Source organism: Ovis canadensis, chromosome 2, assembly GCF_042477335.2.
Source record: "Ovis canadensis isolate MfBH-ARS-UI-01 breed Bighorn chromosome 2, ARS-UI_OviCan_v2, whole genome shotgun sequence".
NCBI classification, from domain to species: domain Eukaryota; kingdom Metazoa; phylum Chordata; class Mammalia; order Artiodactyla; family Bovidae; genus Ovis; species Ovis canadensis.
Window position 1 is genome coordinate 217,601,727 of NC_091246.1, and position 20,418 is coordinate 217,622,144.

General features: G+C 37.5%; 1 protein-coding gene across 1 annotated transcript in view; it reads left to right on the forward strand.

Annotated features, from left to right (window-relative positions):
• Positions 1 to 20,418, forward strand: part of CPS1 (carbamoyl-phosphate synthase 1) — a 142,238-nt gene that overhangs the window by 19,220 nt on the left and 102,600 nt on the right. Inside the window, exons 2-7 of the mRNA XM_069578246.1 lie at positions 5,256 to 5,365; positions 8,267 to 8,411; positions 9,142 to 9,231; positions 14,190 to 14,246; positions 16,976 to 17,068; positions 19,854 to 19,943. Of these exons, the coding sequence (XP_069434347.1) occupies positions 5,256 to 5,365; positions 8,267 to 8,411; positions 9,142 to 9,231; positions 14,190 to 14,246; positions 16,976 to 17,068; positions 19,854 to 19,943 (585 nt within the window). The remainder of the gene's footprint in view (positions 1 to 5,255; positions 5,366 to 8,266; positions 8,412 to 9,141; positions 9,232 to 14,189; positions 14,247 to 16,975; positions 17,069 to 19,853; positions 19,944 to 20,418) is intronic.

Below are 20,418 nucleotides of genomic sequence, written 5' to 3' on the forward strand. Positions count from 1 at the left end.
AGTGAACAAAACTAACCAAATCCTCTGCCCACATGAGGTTCACTTTCTAGTGGGATAAGACAGATATTTTAAATAAGACACTGGATGATAAGTTAGAAGGCAATGAGTGTTGTGAAGAAAGAGTAAACTAAGGAAATAGAGTGCTGAGGGGCATATTGCTATTTATTTCCACTCTTTTTTAGATTCTATTCCCATACAGGTCATTACAGAGCATTTAGTAGAGTTCCCTGTGATATACCGTAAGTTCTTACTAGTTATCTGTTTTATATGTAGTAGTGTATATGTGTTAATCCCAATCTCTCAGTTTATTCCTCACCCCCTTAACACTCTTCTGTAAACATGAATTTGTTTTCTGCATCTGCGACTCTGTTTCTGTTTTGTACATAGATTTATTTGTACCACTTTTTTTTAAGATTCCATATATAAGTGATATCATATGATATTCATCTTTATCTGACTTACTTCACTCAGTATGACAATCTCTAGGTCCATCCATGTCACTGTAGTTGGCATTATTTTATTCCTTTTCATGACTGAGTAATATTCCATTACATATATGTACTACATCTTCTTTGTCCATTCCTCTATCAATGGACATTTAGGCATATTGCAATTTTAAATAGGTCTTGCCAAGAAGACGAATGACTTCGAGTAAAGATGTGAAGGAATCGTTTAACTTTAGATTCAAAATTTGATGTTTTCTTCTTAAAATTTTAACTTTTATTACTGACTGAAATCATTGGCCTGCAAGAAAATTAAACCAATCAATCCTAAAGAAAATCAACACTGTATATTCACTGGAAGGACTGATGCCAACGCTGAAGCTTCAACACTTTGGCTGCTTGATATGAAGAGTCGACACATTGGAAAAAGACCCTGATTCTGGGAAAGATTGAAGGAAGACAAGGGGGCAACGGAGGATAATGGTTGAATGGTATCATTAACAGAATCGACATGAGTTTGAACAAACTCTGGGAAATAACGAAGGGCAGGGAAGCCTAGTGTGCTGCAGTCCACGGGGTTGCCATGAGTCAGACATTACTTAGAAACTGAACAACAATAACTGAGATCATGAATGGGAAGGAAAGGGGAAATTGTTTTATTAAAGAGAAACCTCTGAATGGAATGGATGTATTTTTATCTTTGTATTTCCAGGTGTTTTAGAGGTATCCTTTTTGAGGTTTCCTCTATTTTACCATCCTAGCACATATCCGGCCTTTTTACTAGATTCAATGGGAGGGGGACTGAGGACATTTATCCATGTATCTTCAGAGCCCAGCATGGTACTTGGCACATGGTAGGAGCTAAATAATGTGACCTGAAAATCTAAACTGTTTTATTGACATATACATTTTTTATTAAACAGTTAGGGACCATGTCATGATAGAGGTCATTTATTTTATAGAATTCATATTTATATAGTTTTTGGTTACTTTTCCTGACATTCTATGAGTGTGTAGACTTCTCTTCATTAAGGTTTACTTTGCAGTTTTATCATTCAAACTACAAAAGTGCTCTGGTAGTAGGCATTTGAATGATCACTTAAGGTTATAGTCTAAATCCTAGACTATGCACCTCTTTCTACTAGGACTGAGGCAACTAAAATATCCTTTGATGGTAACAGTGATTTCTTTCAGACTCATTGGAATGAAATAGCATTTGGGGACCTGTTAGCTAGAAGAGGGGATTCCAAATAATAGCTCTTTGTTCAGAGTATCTCCAGTGATTCATAGATAAGTCAGTTGGCACCTATCATTTGAAACTCATCAGAGGCCAATGTAGTTAAGTGGAATATAAAGGATAGTACAGGCAGTAAACAGAAGACTTGTTACAATATAATGTGCAGTGGAAAAGAGACTGGAAGATCAATAAAAGCTGCAAAAAAGAACAAAAAATATAATTAAAGGGGCAAAAAGACATACTGAACACAATCTCAGGGACTATTTCAGACAGCAGTAAATGTCTCCTCAAATATATCTTTAAAAGACAAAGTAGAAAATAGTCCCATGGAGAGAAGAAGAGAAATACCAAATAGAATTGTAGGAATAGGCTAATAAGAGTCAGATTGCTTATGCTAATTTTTACCTTTCTTTAAAATAATTAGATGGTGTCAGGTAGATCAGGGAATCTGAAATTCTTATATGAGAAGAGGATCAGTTCAGATCAGTCACTCAGTCATGTCCGACTCTGTGACCCCATGGACTGCAGCATGCCAGGCTTCCCTGTCCATCACCAACTCAAGGAGCTTACTCAAACTCATGTCCATAGAGTCGGTGATGCCAACCAACCATCTCATCCTCTGTCATCCCCTTCACCTCCTGCCTTCAATCTTCCCCAGCAACAGGGTCTTTTCCAATGAGTCAGTTCTTCGCATCAGGTGGCCAGAGTATTGGAGTTTCAGCTTCAGCATCAGTCCTTCCAATGAATATTCAGGACTGATGTCCTTTAGGATGGACTGATTGTATCTCCTTGTAGTCCAAGGGACTCTCAAGAGTCTTCTCCAACACCACAGTTTGAAAGCATCAATTTGGCGCTCAGCTTTCTTTATAGTCCAACTCTCATATCCATACATGATTACTAGAGAAACCATAGCTTTGATTAGATGGACCTTTGTTGGCAGAGAAGAGAATAGAGAAAAGCGAAGGGAAAAGTATAAACAGAGGTGTTATTTTAGGCAGGTACAACTGAGTACAGTGGATAAATTGGCATATATAAGACAACTGAAATTTTCAGTTCACATGCCAAGTTTTGCCAGCTAAGTACAGTTATTTTAGGTTCTAAGAAAGTTAAATATTATTTTAAAAAATATCAGGAGGTAAATGTTTCCTGACTTACCTCCATTTTATGAAAGCATTTGACTACACATGACTTCCTCAAGAACAGAAAATAATACTTTCAGTAGAAATTATTTTTTGACAGTGTATTTCCATGACTTGAAATGAGGGTTTGCATCTGCTGAAATACATCAGAGATACCTAGGACATTTTCCCAATAAATTTACCCCTACTGAGAAGCACCACCTTATACATTTGATTAACTTATAATCTTTGGAAATGTACTGAACATGATCACTTTTACTTCCTAAAATCATCAGCCTCTGTCCTGAATTACAAATAAAGAATGGCTGACAAGTTAACATGTAAAATAAGAAAATCACATTATGAGAAGTGACATGCAAAGATGATTTCCCAGACAGAAACAGAATTCAGACTGGCTAACTGTGTGTTAAGCCAGTGTCTGTCGGGGAAGTCTTGTTATCATGCATTAATTATATTAATTAATTACATACATTAATTACTTATTGTGCTTTCCTCTGTGCTAATTCCAAAAACTTTTTAGTTTAGTGGCTGAGAAGGTAAATCATGACTATTTAAAGATAAAGTATCAAGCTTGAGATCTTGAACACTGGTTCCAAGGTTGTAGATATAAGAAAACTTTGCCTCAAAGATTATTTGATAAGTTAGGTGAAGGATAACATACTTTTGGTTAACTCTGCTCTTGGAGTCTCATATACACACTGATACAAACACCTATAAAATGTGCCAGATAGCACTTTGTCCAACTTTCTGAAAGGAACTTGTGTACTTTGCTACTAAAGGAGGCACTGTATTTCTAAAGAGGAGTGTACAACAGAAAAATGATGAGGTTTTACCATCATGCACTTTGTTAAACTAGAAGAACATAGAAACAGAGGTCTAGAAATCATGTATTGTGTTCCTATTGTATACCAAGGTTGGGATATGTGTGTGTGTGTGGTAAGACTGGAGGTGAGTGGTAGGGTAGAAAAAGATTTGACACCATGGGATCCAGAGCTAAAAATGTGAGGAAAGGAAAGGAGAGAATTAGTATATTTCTATCTCTGATGGCTGCATTTCACCCTTGAAGAGAGAATAGCATCGTGGTCGTCTTTACTTACATGATTTCAACTCATGGCCAAATTTGTTTCATTCACATCTCTATTCATTCCCCCACCCTCAACTTCTGATTATTTGAAGAAATCTCAGATATGATATTAGTCTATCCTTAAGTATTTCAGTATATATCTTAAAAAATGAAAATTCTTAAAAATATAATAATGCTATTATCTGTCTTAAAAATTGTACTGAATACAATAAAATATCAATTTAGTTCCATATTTCCTCAATTATTGCTGAGATATTTTTCTTTATAGTTTACTTTTAATAACATCATAATGCTGGGGGCTTCCCTGGTGACTCAGTGGTAAAGAATCCATCTGCCAATGCAGGAGACATGACTTCCATCTCTGGTCTGGGAAGACCCCACATGCTGTGGAGCAACTAAGCCCATGGGCCACAACTATTGAGCCTGGGCTCCAGAGCCTGGGAGCTGCAACTTCTGAGCCTGTGTGCTCTAACTCCAAAGCCTACGTGCCCTAGAGACTGCGCTTTACAACAAGAGACGCCACAACAGTGAGAGGCCCAGATTAGCTCCTGTGGCTAACTTGTGCCTGAACTCTTTTGAGACCCCATGGACTGCAGCCCACCAGGCTCCTCTGCCCATGGGATTCTCCAGGGAAGAACAGGGGAGTGGGTTGCCATCTTCTAACTTGCATCTCCTGCATTGGCAGGCAGATTCTTTACTACTGAGCTACCAGGGAAGCATCCTGGATATAATTAATTCTACTAAAAAGCAAAATGCGATGTATTTTCAGATGTTCCATAAGTGCTTGCTTTTGCATCAGTATTCATAGAACAATAAAGTTTTAGTTTCTTTATGATCCTAAAGCTCAGGGAAGGGGCAGCACTTGAGGTAAGTTCATCAAACACAAGAGGTCTGTGGAATACAGTTTGATAGATAACCTTGAAGATCCCTTTTAGTTCTAAGCCTCAGAATCCTGATGAGCTGTATGGTACAATTCAGTGTTATTTCCCTTAAGTTATACTTGAGCAAAGCGAAGGAATACTAATAGGGAAAAGACAGACACATAGCATTTCAGCTAAATTGAAGTATTTCTGGGTTGTCAATAATTCTACAAGTGGACTGAGGATAGACAAAGTATTGATATGCTTCAGTTCCTCTTTCAAGCAAATCAAAACACCTGCCAGTGAGAAGAGCCATACATTTGAAGAAAAGTGGTCAGTAACAGGATATCAACTTCAAATCTAGAGTATGGTTTCATCAAATATACTGTGCATTTATTTAACACATTTGCATATTGTAATTTTGGATTTTTTTTCAGCTAGTTGTGCTTTATATTTTGTATTCTGCTAAGATTCACACATCTGTTTCTGTAGGCACAGACAGCACACATTGTCCTGGAAGATGGAACTAAGATGAAAGGTTACTCCTTTGGCCATCCATCCTCTGTTGCTGGTGAAGTGGTTTTTAATACTGGCCTGGCAGGGTGAGTAATGCTTCTCTTCCAGGGCTTTCTTCTTCCTTGATATAGAGGAATAACTGGATGATATGACTCATGGTGGGAAGTTGAAATCACCGCATCATCATCACACTACACATTATCCTGAAGTTGCCTTGTGCTTGTACACAGCTCGAACCTTGGACACAAACTCCTCCCTGTGGCTGTAAATGAAAGAGAATATAGACACTGGTGCTCCCCTGGTAAAAAAGAACAAAATTAATTCTAGAAACTTAGGGTAGGTAATCCATGGGAGACCTGGTACATAGATCTGATATTTTCAAAATTTATCAAGTGAGACTGAATTTAGTATTTAAGATCTGCTAATAGATATACATCAATGAAGGTAAGAGTTGCTACAGAAATTATGCAGCTGCTTTTATCTAGCCAACAAATGTTCATCTGGCAACCAGGAGGCTGAAGTTCTAGTCTCAGTGCTAATGGTAACTGATGTGTGATATTGAGAAAATTACTCAGGCTTTCTAAGTCTTTGTTTCCATACGTAAAGAGTGAGGGAATTGGATCAGCTAGTAATTTATAGCTGGGGATTTAAAAATTATGTCTTAAAAATTAGGTGGTTTCAAAAAGTTTCCATTAAAGATTCAAAAGACTAAACGTAAAATAGTTGATGAATTCTTAGGGAAATTCAGTTAGTCTTACCTTATAAAGACAAAGAGGCATTGGGTTAACTGATATTGAAGATATTGATTGACCAAGCTTCCATTATATCATTAATGTACATTCTTCACTAGACTCTTGCTCCCTGTTTGGAATAAAGAATATTAGATGATTTTTAAAATAGTTCTACTGGTAAGAACATTAAATTACAGAGTATGAAAACTGTTTGCAAAGTTTTGCTTCACCAGGCAATTATTTAAGCCTTTCGACAGCACTAATTACTAGCTGTGTTAATATACCTGCCAACAAACAACTGTTTAATATAGATCAGAATGATGGAGGGCACTAGAGTTTTCTTCTCTGTGATAGATTACGGGTAATAAATCTTGTCACATCACAAAAGTCAAACAGGACCTGATGGATTAATTTGCTTCCAACACTGCAGCTCTCTAAGACAAGCTGTATTTATTCATTTACTGGAGAGAGCATTGTAAGCTTATGTTTAAAGAGAGCAGCCAGTTCTTTTATGGAGAGAAAGAAGAAAGGAAGTAAAATTAAATTAATTAAAGGGTTTTTTTTTTCATGTAGAGAAAGGCGTTCATTAATAAGTTTAGTCCACAGATCCTATTTTCCATTGAGAAATGCTGCTTTCCTTCATTGAGTGGCTCACCCAGTAAGGTGGTTAATAATTAAAGGGGTTATTTTGTTTTTCATCTGCAAGAAATGCATTTATATTGTGTGTAAGCTTTGGTTTTAAAAATTATTAGTTCCTGACAGGTCAGAGCATTTGAGAAATTAGCTGATGGGGGTGTGGGTATGTGTAAATATCACAGCACTTTCGTCACTTAAGAGTTTGCTGAGCTGAGAAGCTATTCTGTTGACAGGGGAGTTCTGGGAGGAGTTAGTCTGGGTGGGGGTTAAAGAATTCATGTTGACTACTGCCCTACTGCCGGAGCTGAGGTTTTGAAGTTGTCATTCTGTCCCCCTCAGCACCTAAATTCAATTTCAATAGTAATCCACAAGAAAGACTAGGTTTAACTTGCTCTGTGGGAAGTAAAAATGTAGGAGAGTGAAAAAATCTCATTGCAGTATATTTCAAAATATGGAATAGCTATAGATAGATCCTGAATAAAATTTCATATTATTAAGAATAAACATTTTATATATAATTTTATTTATTATAGAACAAAAACAAGAATACATGTCTTTTTATTTTTTCCCTCCTTACACTTTAAAATAAAACCCTCTGCATTTATTCTTAATTCCATATCCTTACTTTAAAATAGTTACTTGGAATCTTTTAATTTAGAAGACAGAAATGCTTTTGATAAATTTTTGTAGCATTGATTTTACTCTATAAAAAAACTATCAAACATATACTATCAATAATAACTTGATAATTATCAAACATAAACCTTTCTATAACTAAAATATTTAAAAATCAAGTATTTAAAAATTTATTAATTTTTTCATAGAAAATAAATCAATATTTTAAATATTCAATACATTTTAACAAGCATATATACCAGGCAGCCACCACTGGTGTGATCAGTATGTTCTTCAGTATGCTAAAAGATAAAAAGACTTTTCAATTTTTGACAGTTAATATTTTGGCAAAACTGTCATCCATCAGTAGTAAATATCAGTTTGGACTCACTCATATCTGGTACTAGGGGAATCTTTGGGAATTAAAATATCTGCAAACTTTAAACAGAGCAATATTGGGATGGGGGACACGTGCACCCATGACTGATTCATGTCAGCTTATGGTAAAAACCACTACAATATTATGAAGTAACTAGCCTCCAATTAAAATAAATAGATTAATTTAAAAAATTAATACATTATGAAGAATTTTTCAAGGTATTAAAAATTTAAGAAAGTGAGGGAATAGGAAATTAAATGAGAATATGCCATAGTACTTAAGAGTCTTTTCATATCAGTAATATCATGGGATATATTTCCATATTTTACTGCAAAATTTCCCTAAGTTTGGCAAAATCTAGAGACAATCTCCAGTGTTCTTGCCTGGATCATCCCAGGGACGGGGGAGCCTGGTGGGCTGCCGTCTATGGGGTCGCACAGAGTCGGACACGACTGAAGTGACTTAGCAGACGCAGCAGCAGCAGAGACAAGCTTGTAAGACTTTATTCTCATGTTCTTTAATTTTCAAGGGTCAAATAATTCAGATCATGGATGCAGAATCAGAATAAATTAGATCATGTGTACAAATCAAGAATTTGTTGGTAATATTTTGGCTTCTTTACTCAGGTACCCGGAAGCTCTTACTGACCCTGCTTACAAGGGGCAGATTCTTACCATGGCCAATCCTATTGTTGGGAATGGTGGAGTCCCTGACACCGCTGCACTGGATGAACTGGGACTCAGCAAATATTTGGAATCTGATGGGATTAAGGTAGTACCAGTGATGACTATTTAAAAAGTATAGTTGATTTATTTTAAGAATCTAGGCTGGACAAAGTTTCAGCCTCTGTCCTGTAGTAAAAATAATTAAATTTATAGTCTCAGTCTCATTCCTTGGTATATGAGAATAAGTTTTATCATGGAACTATTCTGAATTTCATTTCTCAGGGCACTTTGCATTTATTCTTAATGCTGTGGATGAAATGTGGCTTCATTTGGAAAAATGTTGTTTTAAGTTCAGATAACAGCGATGCTATAAGAATTTGTGTTGAATCACTTTTTAAAAGGATTTTAAGAATCAAATCTGTATTAGTTATTTATATTTTAAATCTTACTCTCTTTGGGAGATAAATAAAAGATAACTTGTATGCCAGCCTAAAAGTAGAAGTAAACACAATGAAAATTTCCTATTCAATGTAAATTTGGGTAATATCATGGGGATATGAACTATATAAATTATTCAAAAATTTATAGAGGGTGCTGAGAAAGGAGATCTAGTTTAGCCTCCTGATTTGGCAAACCAGGTAAGACTGTCTGCCACATGACAATTAAGGTAGTGACTATATATCTTAAAAAATTTTTTTTTATCATATTTTGTTCTTCAAGTCTCCAAATTTTAAGCATTTTGTTGATTGGTAATAAAAAATCCGAGCTGACTCAAGTTACAAGAGTTGGATAGCATTTTGTGATCACTTTAAAAAACTGACTGCCTGTCTTTCTAGATTGCAGGTTTGCTGGTGCTGAATTATAGTGATGACTACCACCACTGGCTGGCTACCAAGAGTCTAGGACAGTGGCTACGGGAAGAAAAGGTGAGAAATATCCAGCAGCCAGTATCACCGAAGGATGATTGGTGGGGTCCTGGAAAGTTGGGAAGGTGTATGTAATTGCAAAGGGCCAAACAGATGCGGTAGATCACGTAGTTTGGGATCCTTTTGTTTCAGAGAGCGCTTCCTTCTGTTACTACAGGCTGAATGTCCAGAACTCGTTCTTTAAACAAAGGAACTTATCAGTTCAGCCGATCAGTCATGTCTGACTCTTTGCAACTCCATGGACTGCAGTACACCAGGCTTGCCTGTCTATCACCAACTCCCGGAGCTTAATCAAACTCATGTCCATTGAGTCAGTGATGCCATCCAACAATCTCATCCTCTGTCTTCCCCTTCCCCTCTCATCTTCAGTCTTTCCCAGCATCAGAATCTTTTCCAATGAGTCAGTTCTTCACATCAGGTGGCCAAAGTATTGGAGTTTCAGCTTCAGCATCAGTCCTTCCAATGAATATTCAGGACTGAGTTCCTTTACGGTGGACTGGTTGGATCTCCTTGCAGTCCAAGGGACTCTCAAGAGTTTTCTCCAACACTACAGTTCAAAAGCAACAATTCTTCGGCACTCAACTTTCTTTATAGTCCAACTCTCAGATCCATACATGACTACTGGAAAAACCATAGCTTTGACTAGATGTACCTTGACTAAGTAATGACTCTGATTTTAAATACGCTGTCTATGTTGGTCATAACTTTTCTTCCAAGGAGCAAGCGTTTTTTTAATTTCATGGCTGCAGTCACCATCTGCAGTGATTTTGGAGCACAAAATAATAAAGTTTGTCACTGTATCCACTGTTTCCCCATCTATTTGCCATGAAGTGATGGGAACAGACGCCATGATCTTAGTTTTCTGAATGTTGAGTTTTAAGCCAACTTTTTCACTCTCCTCTTTCACTTTCATTAAGAGGCTCTTTGGTTCTTTCTTGTTTTCTGCCATAAGGGTGGTGTCACCTGCATATCTGAGGTTATTGATCCCAGCTTGTTGCTTCATCAAGCCCAGCATTTCTCATGATGTACTCTGCATAGAAGTTAAATAAGCAGGGTGACAATATACATCCTTGACATACTCCTTTCCCTATTTGGAACCATTCTGTTGTTCCATGTCCAGTTCTAACAGTTGCTTCCTGACCTGCATACAGATTTCTCAGGAGGTAGGTCAGGTGGTCCGGTATTCCCATCTCTTTAAGAAATTTTCCAGTTTGTTGTGATCCACAATGTCGAAGGCTTTGGTGTAGTAAATAAAGCAGAAGTAGATGTTTTTCTGAAACTCTTGCTTTTTTGATGATCCAGTGTATGTTGGCCATTTGATCTCTGGTTGCTCTGCCTTTTCTACATCCAGCTTGAACATCTGGAAGTTCACGGTTCAAGTACTGTTGAAGCCTGGTTTGGAGAATTTTGAGCATTATTTTGCTGGCATGTGAGATTATATTTTCAGTTTATCCACTAGGTGGCACTCATACATGCTTGGTGAAAGTGAAAGTCGCTGAGTCGTGTCCAACTTTGTGCGAACCCCATGGACTATATAGTCCAGTGAATTCTCTAGGTGAGAATACTGGAGTGGGTAGCTTTTCCCTTCTCTAGGAGATCTTTCTCACTCAGAAATCAAAGCGGGGTCTCCTGCATTGCAGGTAGATTCTTAACCAACTGAGCTACCAGGGAAGCCTTTCTCAATCTGGAAAGGGGTTAGAGAAAATTTTAGAATTCTCTGTAGTCTGGAACAATTTAACTACTCCCTCCCCTTTTAACCAGATATGTAACTTGTTTCATAGATTCTTGTACCAGGTCAGTCATTAACTAGCTGTGTGACCTTGCTCTGGTCATGCAATCATACCAGACTTTCTTAATTTTAGTTTTTAATGAATGTGTACAGATTGCCATCAAGTCTTGGTGGGCTTAAAGGTTATGACTCAATGACATATAATTGGATATCATCTCATTTGAAGTAATAAATGAAAAAAGTTACTAACTTTACTTTGCATGCTAAGTCGCTTCAGTCATGTCTCACTCTTTGCAACCATTTGGACTGTAGCTCACCAGGCTCCTCTCTCCATGGGATTCTGCAGGCAACAATACTGGAATGGGTTTCCATCACCTCCTCTAGGGAATCTTTCCCACCCAGGGATGGAACCCACATCTCTTATGCCTCCTGCATTGGCAGGTGGGTTCTTTACCACTAGTGCCACCTGGGAAACTCTATATCTGCCTTTCTTTGAGTATTATTTTCTAATCAAATAAGAGTATTCTCCTGGGTAGAATGTCAGACATATTTAGAGTAATTAGAGTTAATGGACCTGCTATATTAAACCTCATTTCTACCATTATAGTGGCTGCTTTTTCTTAAGTTGCTATTGGGCCTGTAACTGACAGAATTTTAATCTGAAAAAATTCTGACACTCCGATGAGCACCTACTGCATATGTATGCTTAGATGCTCAGTTGTGTCCGATTCTTTGTGACCCTGTGCACTGTAGCCCGGCAGGCTCCTCTGTCCATGGGATTCTCCAGGCAAGAATATTGCAGTGGGCAGCCATTCCCTTCTCCAGGGGATTTTCCCAACCCAAGGACTGAACCCAGATCTCTTGCATTGCAGGCAGTTTCCTTACCAATCTGAGCCACCAGGGAAGCCCAAACATCTACTAATTGGGGCTCAATGTTACCTCTTCCTAACAATTAAGAAGAATATTGATCTTAGTTTCCTGGATATCATTACTGCTAAATGTTAAAAGAGATAGTAAAGTATCTGTAGTATCTCCCAGATCTTTTCTAGTTTCTTTCAATCATTATCTGAATTTACCTCTTTGTAGTTGTCCTTAATGCTTCCTTTGTGTTATGTAGGCACCTGATATTATAGCTGCTTTGTGTCAGAATTAATAGTTTAAGCTTAATCCATGGTTTGTTAGCTTGTTTTAAAAATGTGCCTTGAGTCTTCTTCCATAATCATAGACACATAGAGCAGAATAGGGTCTAAAATTATAGCTAGTTTTCCTCCTTCTATGGACAGGTGAGGGGAAACACCTTGCTCATACATCACTCAGATAATTGGTGGAAGAAAAAAGAACTAGAATCTGTTTCCTCCTTCTTAACTCATTGCTCTTTCCCCTCCCTTTTATCCATGGGGAAAATGTTCCAAGACACCCTGTGGATGCCTGAAACTGTGGATAGTACCAAATCCTATATATACTAATATGGCAGAAATTGAAGAAGAACTAAAAAGCCTCTTGATGAAAGTGAAAGAGGAGAGTGAAAAAGTTGGCTTAAAATAACATTCAGAAAACTAACTTCATGGCAAATAGATGGGGAAACAATGGAAACAGTGAGAGACTTTATTTTGGGGGGCTCCAAAACCACTACAGATGGTGACTTCAGCCATGAAATTAAAAGATGCTTGTTCCTTGGAAGAAAAGCTATGTTCAACCTAGACAGCATACTAAAAAGCAGAGACATTACTTTGCCAACAAAGGTCTGTCTACTCAAAGCTACGGTTTTTCTAGTAGTCATGTATGGATGTGAGTTGAACTATAAAGAAAGCTGAGCACTAAAGAATTGATTCTTTTGAACTGTGGTGTTGGAGAAAACTCTTCAGAGTCCCTTGGACTGCAAGGAGATAAAACCAGTTAGTCCTAAAGGAAATCAGTCCTGAATATTCATTGGAAGGACTGATACTGAAGCTGAAACTCCAATACTTTGGCCATCTGATGCAAAGAACTTATTCATTGGAAAAGGCCCTGATGCTGGGAAAGATTGAAGGTGGGAGGAGAAGGGGAAGACAGAGGATGAGATGGTTGGATGGCATCACTGACTTGAGGGACATGAATTTAATTAGGCTTCGGGAGTTGGTGATGGACATCGAAGGCTGGTGTACTGCAGTCCGTGGGATCGCAAAGAGTTGGACATGACTGAGCGACTGAACTGAACTGATATATATACTAATGCTATATTTTTTCTTATATATACATACCTATGACAAAGTCCGATTTATAAATTAGGCACAGTAAATGAATATCTGAATTTCCAACATCACTTGTGCTTTGGAGCTTGTATTAAGTAAAATAGGGCTGCTTGAACACAGCACTGAGATATTGCAGCCATAAACCTGATAATTCAGTTGGCTGCTAAGTGACTCAAGGTGGGATTCACTGGACAAAGGGGTGGTTTACATACACTATTCAAAATGGTACACAACTGAAAACTTATGAATTGTTTATTTATGAAGTTTTCCATTTAACAAATATGTTTAGACTGTTGGCAATAGCAGGTAACTGAAACCACAGAAAGCAAAACTGGATACGAGAGATAGATACCACATCTATCCCTATCTAATCTAGTCAAAGAAACTAAATCAAGGGGAGATGTTGCCTGATTGACCAATAGACTAGGCCAAATTTAACACAGGTGCTTAAGAAGCACCTCCAGGAAACTCTGGGGGTTGGTGAAGGACAGGGAAACCTAGTGTCCTGCAGTCCACAGGGTCACAAAGAGTTGGGCACAGCTGTGCGGCTGAACAACTAGAATAACCTCCAGGTAAACCCATTGATTGCCTACTATGTGTCAGAAGCATGGATTTGCATAGAATTTATGTAATTTTGCTTATGAAATTCACTTCACAAATTCTTTTTGTTTAAAATAGACACGTATATATAAAATTTTGTTACGTGTTTAACATCCTGGATTAAAAGCAACAAAACTGTAGTAGAAGATCGATGTTCAGAATTTCCCATTTTTCATTCTGAGGAATGGTCTGGGTATTAAGAATCCTATGCCCAAGAGGAACAGCAATTTACCTTGTTCTCACAACACAGTCACGCTACATCAGAGAAAAGAAGGCGTAGGGAAATTATTTACTGCTCAAGTAGACAGACGATGTTAAGTTGGTAACTTGAAAATACTATGCTGGACCTAATTTCCTCCAATGTTACTGTCACTACCCTTTTTTTTTCCCCTCCACAGGTCCCTGCAATTTATGGAGTGGATACAAGAATGCTGACTAAAATAATTCGAGATAAGGTATGATAATCATATTTAGCCAAATCTATGTTTATATATATATATATGTTCATGTATACATGCACACATATATATACACACATATGCATATATGTGTGTACATATACGTGTATATATACATATGTCTGTATGTACATATGTTTTTTCTCAGTGCCCAGGGAACCCGTTGGTATGTAAAAGAACAAATCCAGCCCATTTCTGTCACTTGGGTCTCTGTCATCCTGTTTTACTTTTTCAAAGTTACTTGATGTGACTTTCAAGACAATACTTGATTGGGATGTTTGCTCATGAGTGGTTTTGAGATTAATTCCCTCAGCAGTAGTTAATTGAGTGCCCACTCTATGTTCACTATCCCAGGCAAAACCTTGGAGATTCAGCTCATGTGACAGGGCTAGTGAGACAAGTGGAGAAGGTAACTAGACGCATAAGAGTTTTGCCTAAATTGAATACCTACCTGCTGAAAAATGCAAAGCAGGAAGCGTGCAGCACTAGGGCTGTTATTTATTTAGTCCTCTTGAAGGAGTTTGTGAAATTTGTGAGTGTATTAAATGAGCCCTCTATGTGCTACCTCAATTAGTCTTTCTTAAAGTTTTTCTAGTGACCAAGATGAAGGTGAGTTTGTCTATTGCTTTTCTATCTGCTTGCTGAAATATTTGACCCTTCCCCTGAGAATGCCTAGTCACCATCTGCTTCCTTCTCCTTGTTATAACAGGTGGACACTTTTTTCTTAAATGAAAACTTCATATCTCAGACCAGAAAGAAACTTTATCTCGTGAATATTAACTAAATTCCCTAAATGCCATTAAAGGTTTCTCATTATATTCTATATATTTGCTTGAAAAGGAAAGAAAGATACAATTTCAAAGTGAAAAAGGTTCTCCAAGAAAATCTGTTGTAGATTCCTTATTAGAATACATATTGACTCAGGATCTCTGTAAAGAGAAAGAAAGCTTTAAAAATAAGAACATGGCCACATACTTCGGACCAGAAGGAAGACAGAGAGGATGTTTGCAGTCCTACTCTGCCTCTGATTTCATTCCCTCCTCCATGATTTCCTGAGAATAAATGGTCTAGGTTATATATGTAGATTATACATCCCAGGTAGACTTTTGCATTTTCTTAGCCCAATGATGTTGTGGGAGCAGTAAAGAATGATGAGAGTGCCAGATGGGAGGGGAATAAAATTGGGAAATTCAGCTGTAGAATTGGCGGATTGGATACAATATAGACAGGCTTAGTAATTTAGGAAAATATAAGACCGTATTATGTTCTTCATGCGATATATTAGTTTAAGGTGAACCTTGCTTTTGTCAATGGAGTATTAATGGCAACTCACTCCAGTATTCTTGTCTGGAAAAATTCCATGAACAGAGGACACTGGCAAACTGCAATACCTGGGGTCTCAAAAAGTCGGACACGACTGAGCACTGCTTTTTATCAGAGGTAGTTAGGTTTTCAAAATCTGGTTGAATAGATTAGCAAGCAAAATAGTAGTATTGCCTATTATATTTGATTATGAGTAATATGGGCTCATATTAAAAATGTATGTTGTGGCTTTTAGTTCTGTGAGTCTTAGGTTGGAGAGTAAGGGTGTTTTTCATTCAGCATGCTTAAAGTAAAAGGGAATAAGAACTGAAAACCCAATTTCAAAATTAGGGATCCATAAATATAGTCAAGGAATTCTGTGATTTGGACTATAAAAGTAACTGGAGACCACCATGAAACTTAATAATCCAGTATGGAAGTGAAAGGTGGTTTTCACTGTCTTTCCCAGAGTTTGAGATAGTACTCTGGTTGTAATAATCACACTGAAATAACTGTCTGGATGATGTGCTAGCATCACCTCACTCCCAAGTTACTTCTTCCCATAAGAAATATGTTTCAGAGGGAAATAAAGACTTTCTTCTATTCCCTTCAGTGCAACAATTTCCTTGGAGAAAAGCAAATCAGTAAATTATTTTGATCTCCTCCCCCTCTCAATAAAGTCATCATTATGAAACATAATATGCCATTTTTTATAAATCTTTTCCCCTCTCAATAAAGTCTCCATTACTAAACATAATATAACATTTTTCTAAATAGGTCAAACTAGATTTACTAATAAATAAGCTAATCTCAGGACAGCAAAGAATAATATGAAAACATTTGTCATGTTCTGGCTAGCAAGGCTAATTTGTGAAAACTTTATAGAAGGTTAAGCCTTCTCTAAAGTTCAAGCCCTTATTAGCATATGTGAAAAATGAAACTTTCATTGCCATTTCTCAAAGTTTGTGACTTATACAACATTTCACATTTTTTTTTGCATGTGAATTTTACTCTTTAAACTATTTCCGTTCTTTTTCAATTTTCAACAAGCTTTATATTTCCTTTCTTTTTCTCAATCTATTATCTTGCCACATAGCCAACGAAATAGTTTTAGGTCATAAGTACACTAAATACTCTGATTTGTACTTCCTGGCAACCCAAATTCTGTTATCCTTTGACTTCACTTACCCCAGGTGACTATCTCGGCCCTAACAGAAGTAATTTTACTACCGAGCATGTCTCCCAAAATGTACCATACAAACTGCTTCATCTTTCCAAGTTGAGAAGATGAAGATCTGCTGATGGTTATGAGTAGTTATAAAGACATCTAAATATTGGAGCAGCTGTGTAAGTTCCTGTGAATTTGTCCTGCCAGCACCTGCATCATTGCCCCCTGTTAACTCTCTAATTTTTTAATTTGATAGGGTACCATGCTTGGGAAGATTGAATTTGAAGGTCAGTCTGTGGATTTTGTGGATCCAAATAAGCAGAATTTGATTGCTGAGGTTTCAACCAAGGTGAGAGATTTTTTTTCACATTTTGTGGTTTTATTTTATCCCCTTTAGACCTTTCTATTTTATAATACCAAAATCTACATTTAAGCAAAAATCATCTTCCACAAGCATCAGAATTGAAGGGAAAACAGTTATAAATTGATATATTGCAAAAACAGTGCATTTAAAGTTAGCAACTTCTACTTATAGGGAACTTGCATGGCTTGATTTAGAGTCTGTTTACTATTATTTTAATTTTTCTTATTTCTTTTTGTGGTTCCTTCACTCAAGACTTTAAAATGTCAAATACAAGGGTCATTCAATTGCCAAAGATAGGTACAGTGACAATTGCCAAAGATAGGTACAGAGCTAATGGTCTGCCAGAGAGTTGAGAGCAGTTTATAGAATTCAGACCCAATATTGTAATGAGAATTTGGGGTTATTTTGTCCAGGGAAAAGAATTCCTGTGCACACTGAAAATTTAGTGTATTATAGCTCCCTTCAAAAATTAAGTGTTCTTCAGGACGGCTATATCACTCCAAAGTGAGATATGTATATTGTATATTTACAAGAAGGCATACAATACATCTAAGTATTCTACAAAATCAATACATGTGTTGATATTGATTAAAGTTGTGAGTCTCTTGGGCTATAGTTTCTGTTCTTGGGGACTGTAGAGTTTGGCGGGGTACGCAAACAAGCAATCATCATGGAGCAAATACTGTAATAAATGCTGTCCTTGGAGTGTGCACAAGACACCATAAGGTCATGTGTGGGGAAACATCCAGTTAAAGAGGTAGATTAGGGGAGGCCCTGCAAAGGATTCAGGCTTGTCCTGAGACATAAAGAGTAAGTCAGTAGATGGTGAACTAGGAGAGCTTTGTTTTAGGCAGAGGAAATGGCACGTGTTGAAAGTGAAACAATATGGTGTGTTTGAAAAGTTATGCTTAATTTGGTGTGTCTGACCAATGGGCTCACAAATACAACTGTTCACATTTGGCTAAAGTTGAGTGGAGATGGACGGGGCCAGAGCTAGAGGATTTAGTGTCATTGACTCAATGAATCAACTGAACTCCAAAATCAGCAACATTTTGGAGCAAAATAAACTGGATAAAAGAGCAGGTAACTAGAAAGTTATTGCAGTTAATTCGGACAAAAGTCATGAAAGCCCAGACTGACCAGGAATAGCAAGAAAAGAAACAGCAAGATGGTTTAGACAAATAGGAGAAAGAAGGTGGCTTAGACAAATAGAGGGCTTCCCAGGTGACGCTAGTGGTAAAGAGCCTGCTTGCCAATGCAGGAGACGTAAGAGATGTGGGTTTGATCCCGAGGTCAGGAAGATCCCCTGGAGGAGAGCATGGCAACCCACTCCAGTATTCTTGTCTGGAGAATCCTGTGGGCAGAGAAGCTTGGCAGGCTATAGTCCACAGGGTTGCACAGAGTTGGACACGACTGAAGAGACTTAGCAGCAGCAGCAAACAAATAGGAGATAGAGATTTCAACACACTTTTCTATGAGGACTTCCCTGGGGCTCAGACTGTAAAGCATCTGCCTCCAACACTGGAGACCTGAGTTCAGTCTCTCGATTGGGAAGATCTCCTGGAGAAGGAAATGGCAACCCACTCCAGTATTCTTGCCTGGAAAATCCCATGGACAGAGGAGCCTACAGTTCATGGGGTTGCAAAGAGTCAGACACAACTGAGCAACTTCACTTCACTTCCCTTCCCTATGAAGAGATGAGACACAGCATGATAGAGGGCTATTTTTATAGAATTTTATTAGAGTTTAGAACTAACTTGGGGTTGCATTTCCTGAATGTGAGAAGCACTGGCCTGGAGAAAGTCACCTTAAAAAAATTCTATGGTCAAATAAGGTTGAAAAACACTGCATAATGTATTCCTCTCTTGGAGGGTCCTAGCAAATTCATGTATTCCTATTTCTATGAGGTCTTGCTTACTCTGTACAGAGGGTATATGGTGTGTTTGTGAAGAGACCAGATTGCAAATTTCATCCAAAACTTTTAAGAAACTTCGAAATCATGGTAAATTCAGAGTGTGTTTGCTGACTCTTGAAGCTGGAACCAGTGAAGGCACCCAGCCCTCTAGGCTTTCTATTTCTATTATTTCTTCTTTTATGACTTTGGGGAACTGCTTCTTGGGTAAATGCCTGTGAAAATGGATCTGACTCCAAGCAGTGCTTAAAACGTACATAATGATTATGATATGCTCTGGGATCCTTTTATGAAGTCTACCATTTAAATGCAAATGATTAGACAGTAACCTAAAGGGACCAGTGGTCTACACTAGCTTAGCAATTCCTCTGACTCAGACTGATTTTATCCATTAGCCCCACTTCCTAAGCCTCATGCACAATAGCTTTACCTCATCCAAGCTTTATTGCAAGTTGAGGATCAAGAGGTGTTTAAAGCATGATGTATCTATTATTACATCTGTTTAGTGCTGAATCAGGCAATAGTACTTGGAAATTCCATTGCTACTGGTTGTTAATGAGGCAAAACATGGGAAAAAATGTTTGTTAATTATAGAAGCAACCAATTTCTTAGGGATAATTGTTATTACTGTAATCAACATTTTATACAAAACAGCAAAATACTTTGTTCTCATGAACAAGATAGAGTTTGTGGCATTTGCTATGTCTTTCTTACAAACTGATTGTTAACTGCCAGCCACTCCCTAGTAGTTAGCTATCAATCTGTTACCAAGTGCAAAGCATCCTGAGATGTGTTTATGATATTGATGTGTTGCTCATGGCTGGACATTCCCTCTGACTCTGGTTTTTAAAATGGCAGGATGTCAAGGTGTATGGCAAAGGAAATCCCATGAAAGTGGTAGCTGTAGACTGTGGGATAAAAAACAATGTAATCCGCTTATTAGTAAAGGTAAGTAATTTGTTCCATCTCAAGGATGGGGGTTTGTAATACTGATCATTAGTATTAATCTGATTTTCTCTGTTTCAGAGAAAGCTTGTATGCTTTCTCAGAATGTCAAAGGATATATTCTCGCTGCCTTTGGTCTATGAGATAATACATTTATCCCTGTTAAAATTAGAGATGTAGATTGCTATTAAAAACAAAAAAACGTTCAAAGGTTACAACACACAGAAGAAAATATTGACTGTTCTTTTCACTTATTGATTGACATTCTGAGACCTGGCACAAGCACTGATTAATTTTATTAACAAAAATGTGCGTGGACTCATAAACAGTAGATGCTGTAGATGGCTTAGCCATATGGCCCTCTTATTTTATCATTTTAAGCCATTTTGTCCATCTTCCAATTGCAAGTGTCTGCATCTCATTGCCTGAGGGCTCTCTTTGGTTGGTTGGAGGCTGCTGGCAGGCAGGAAATGATATA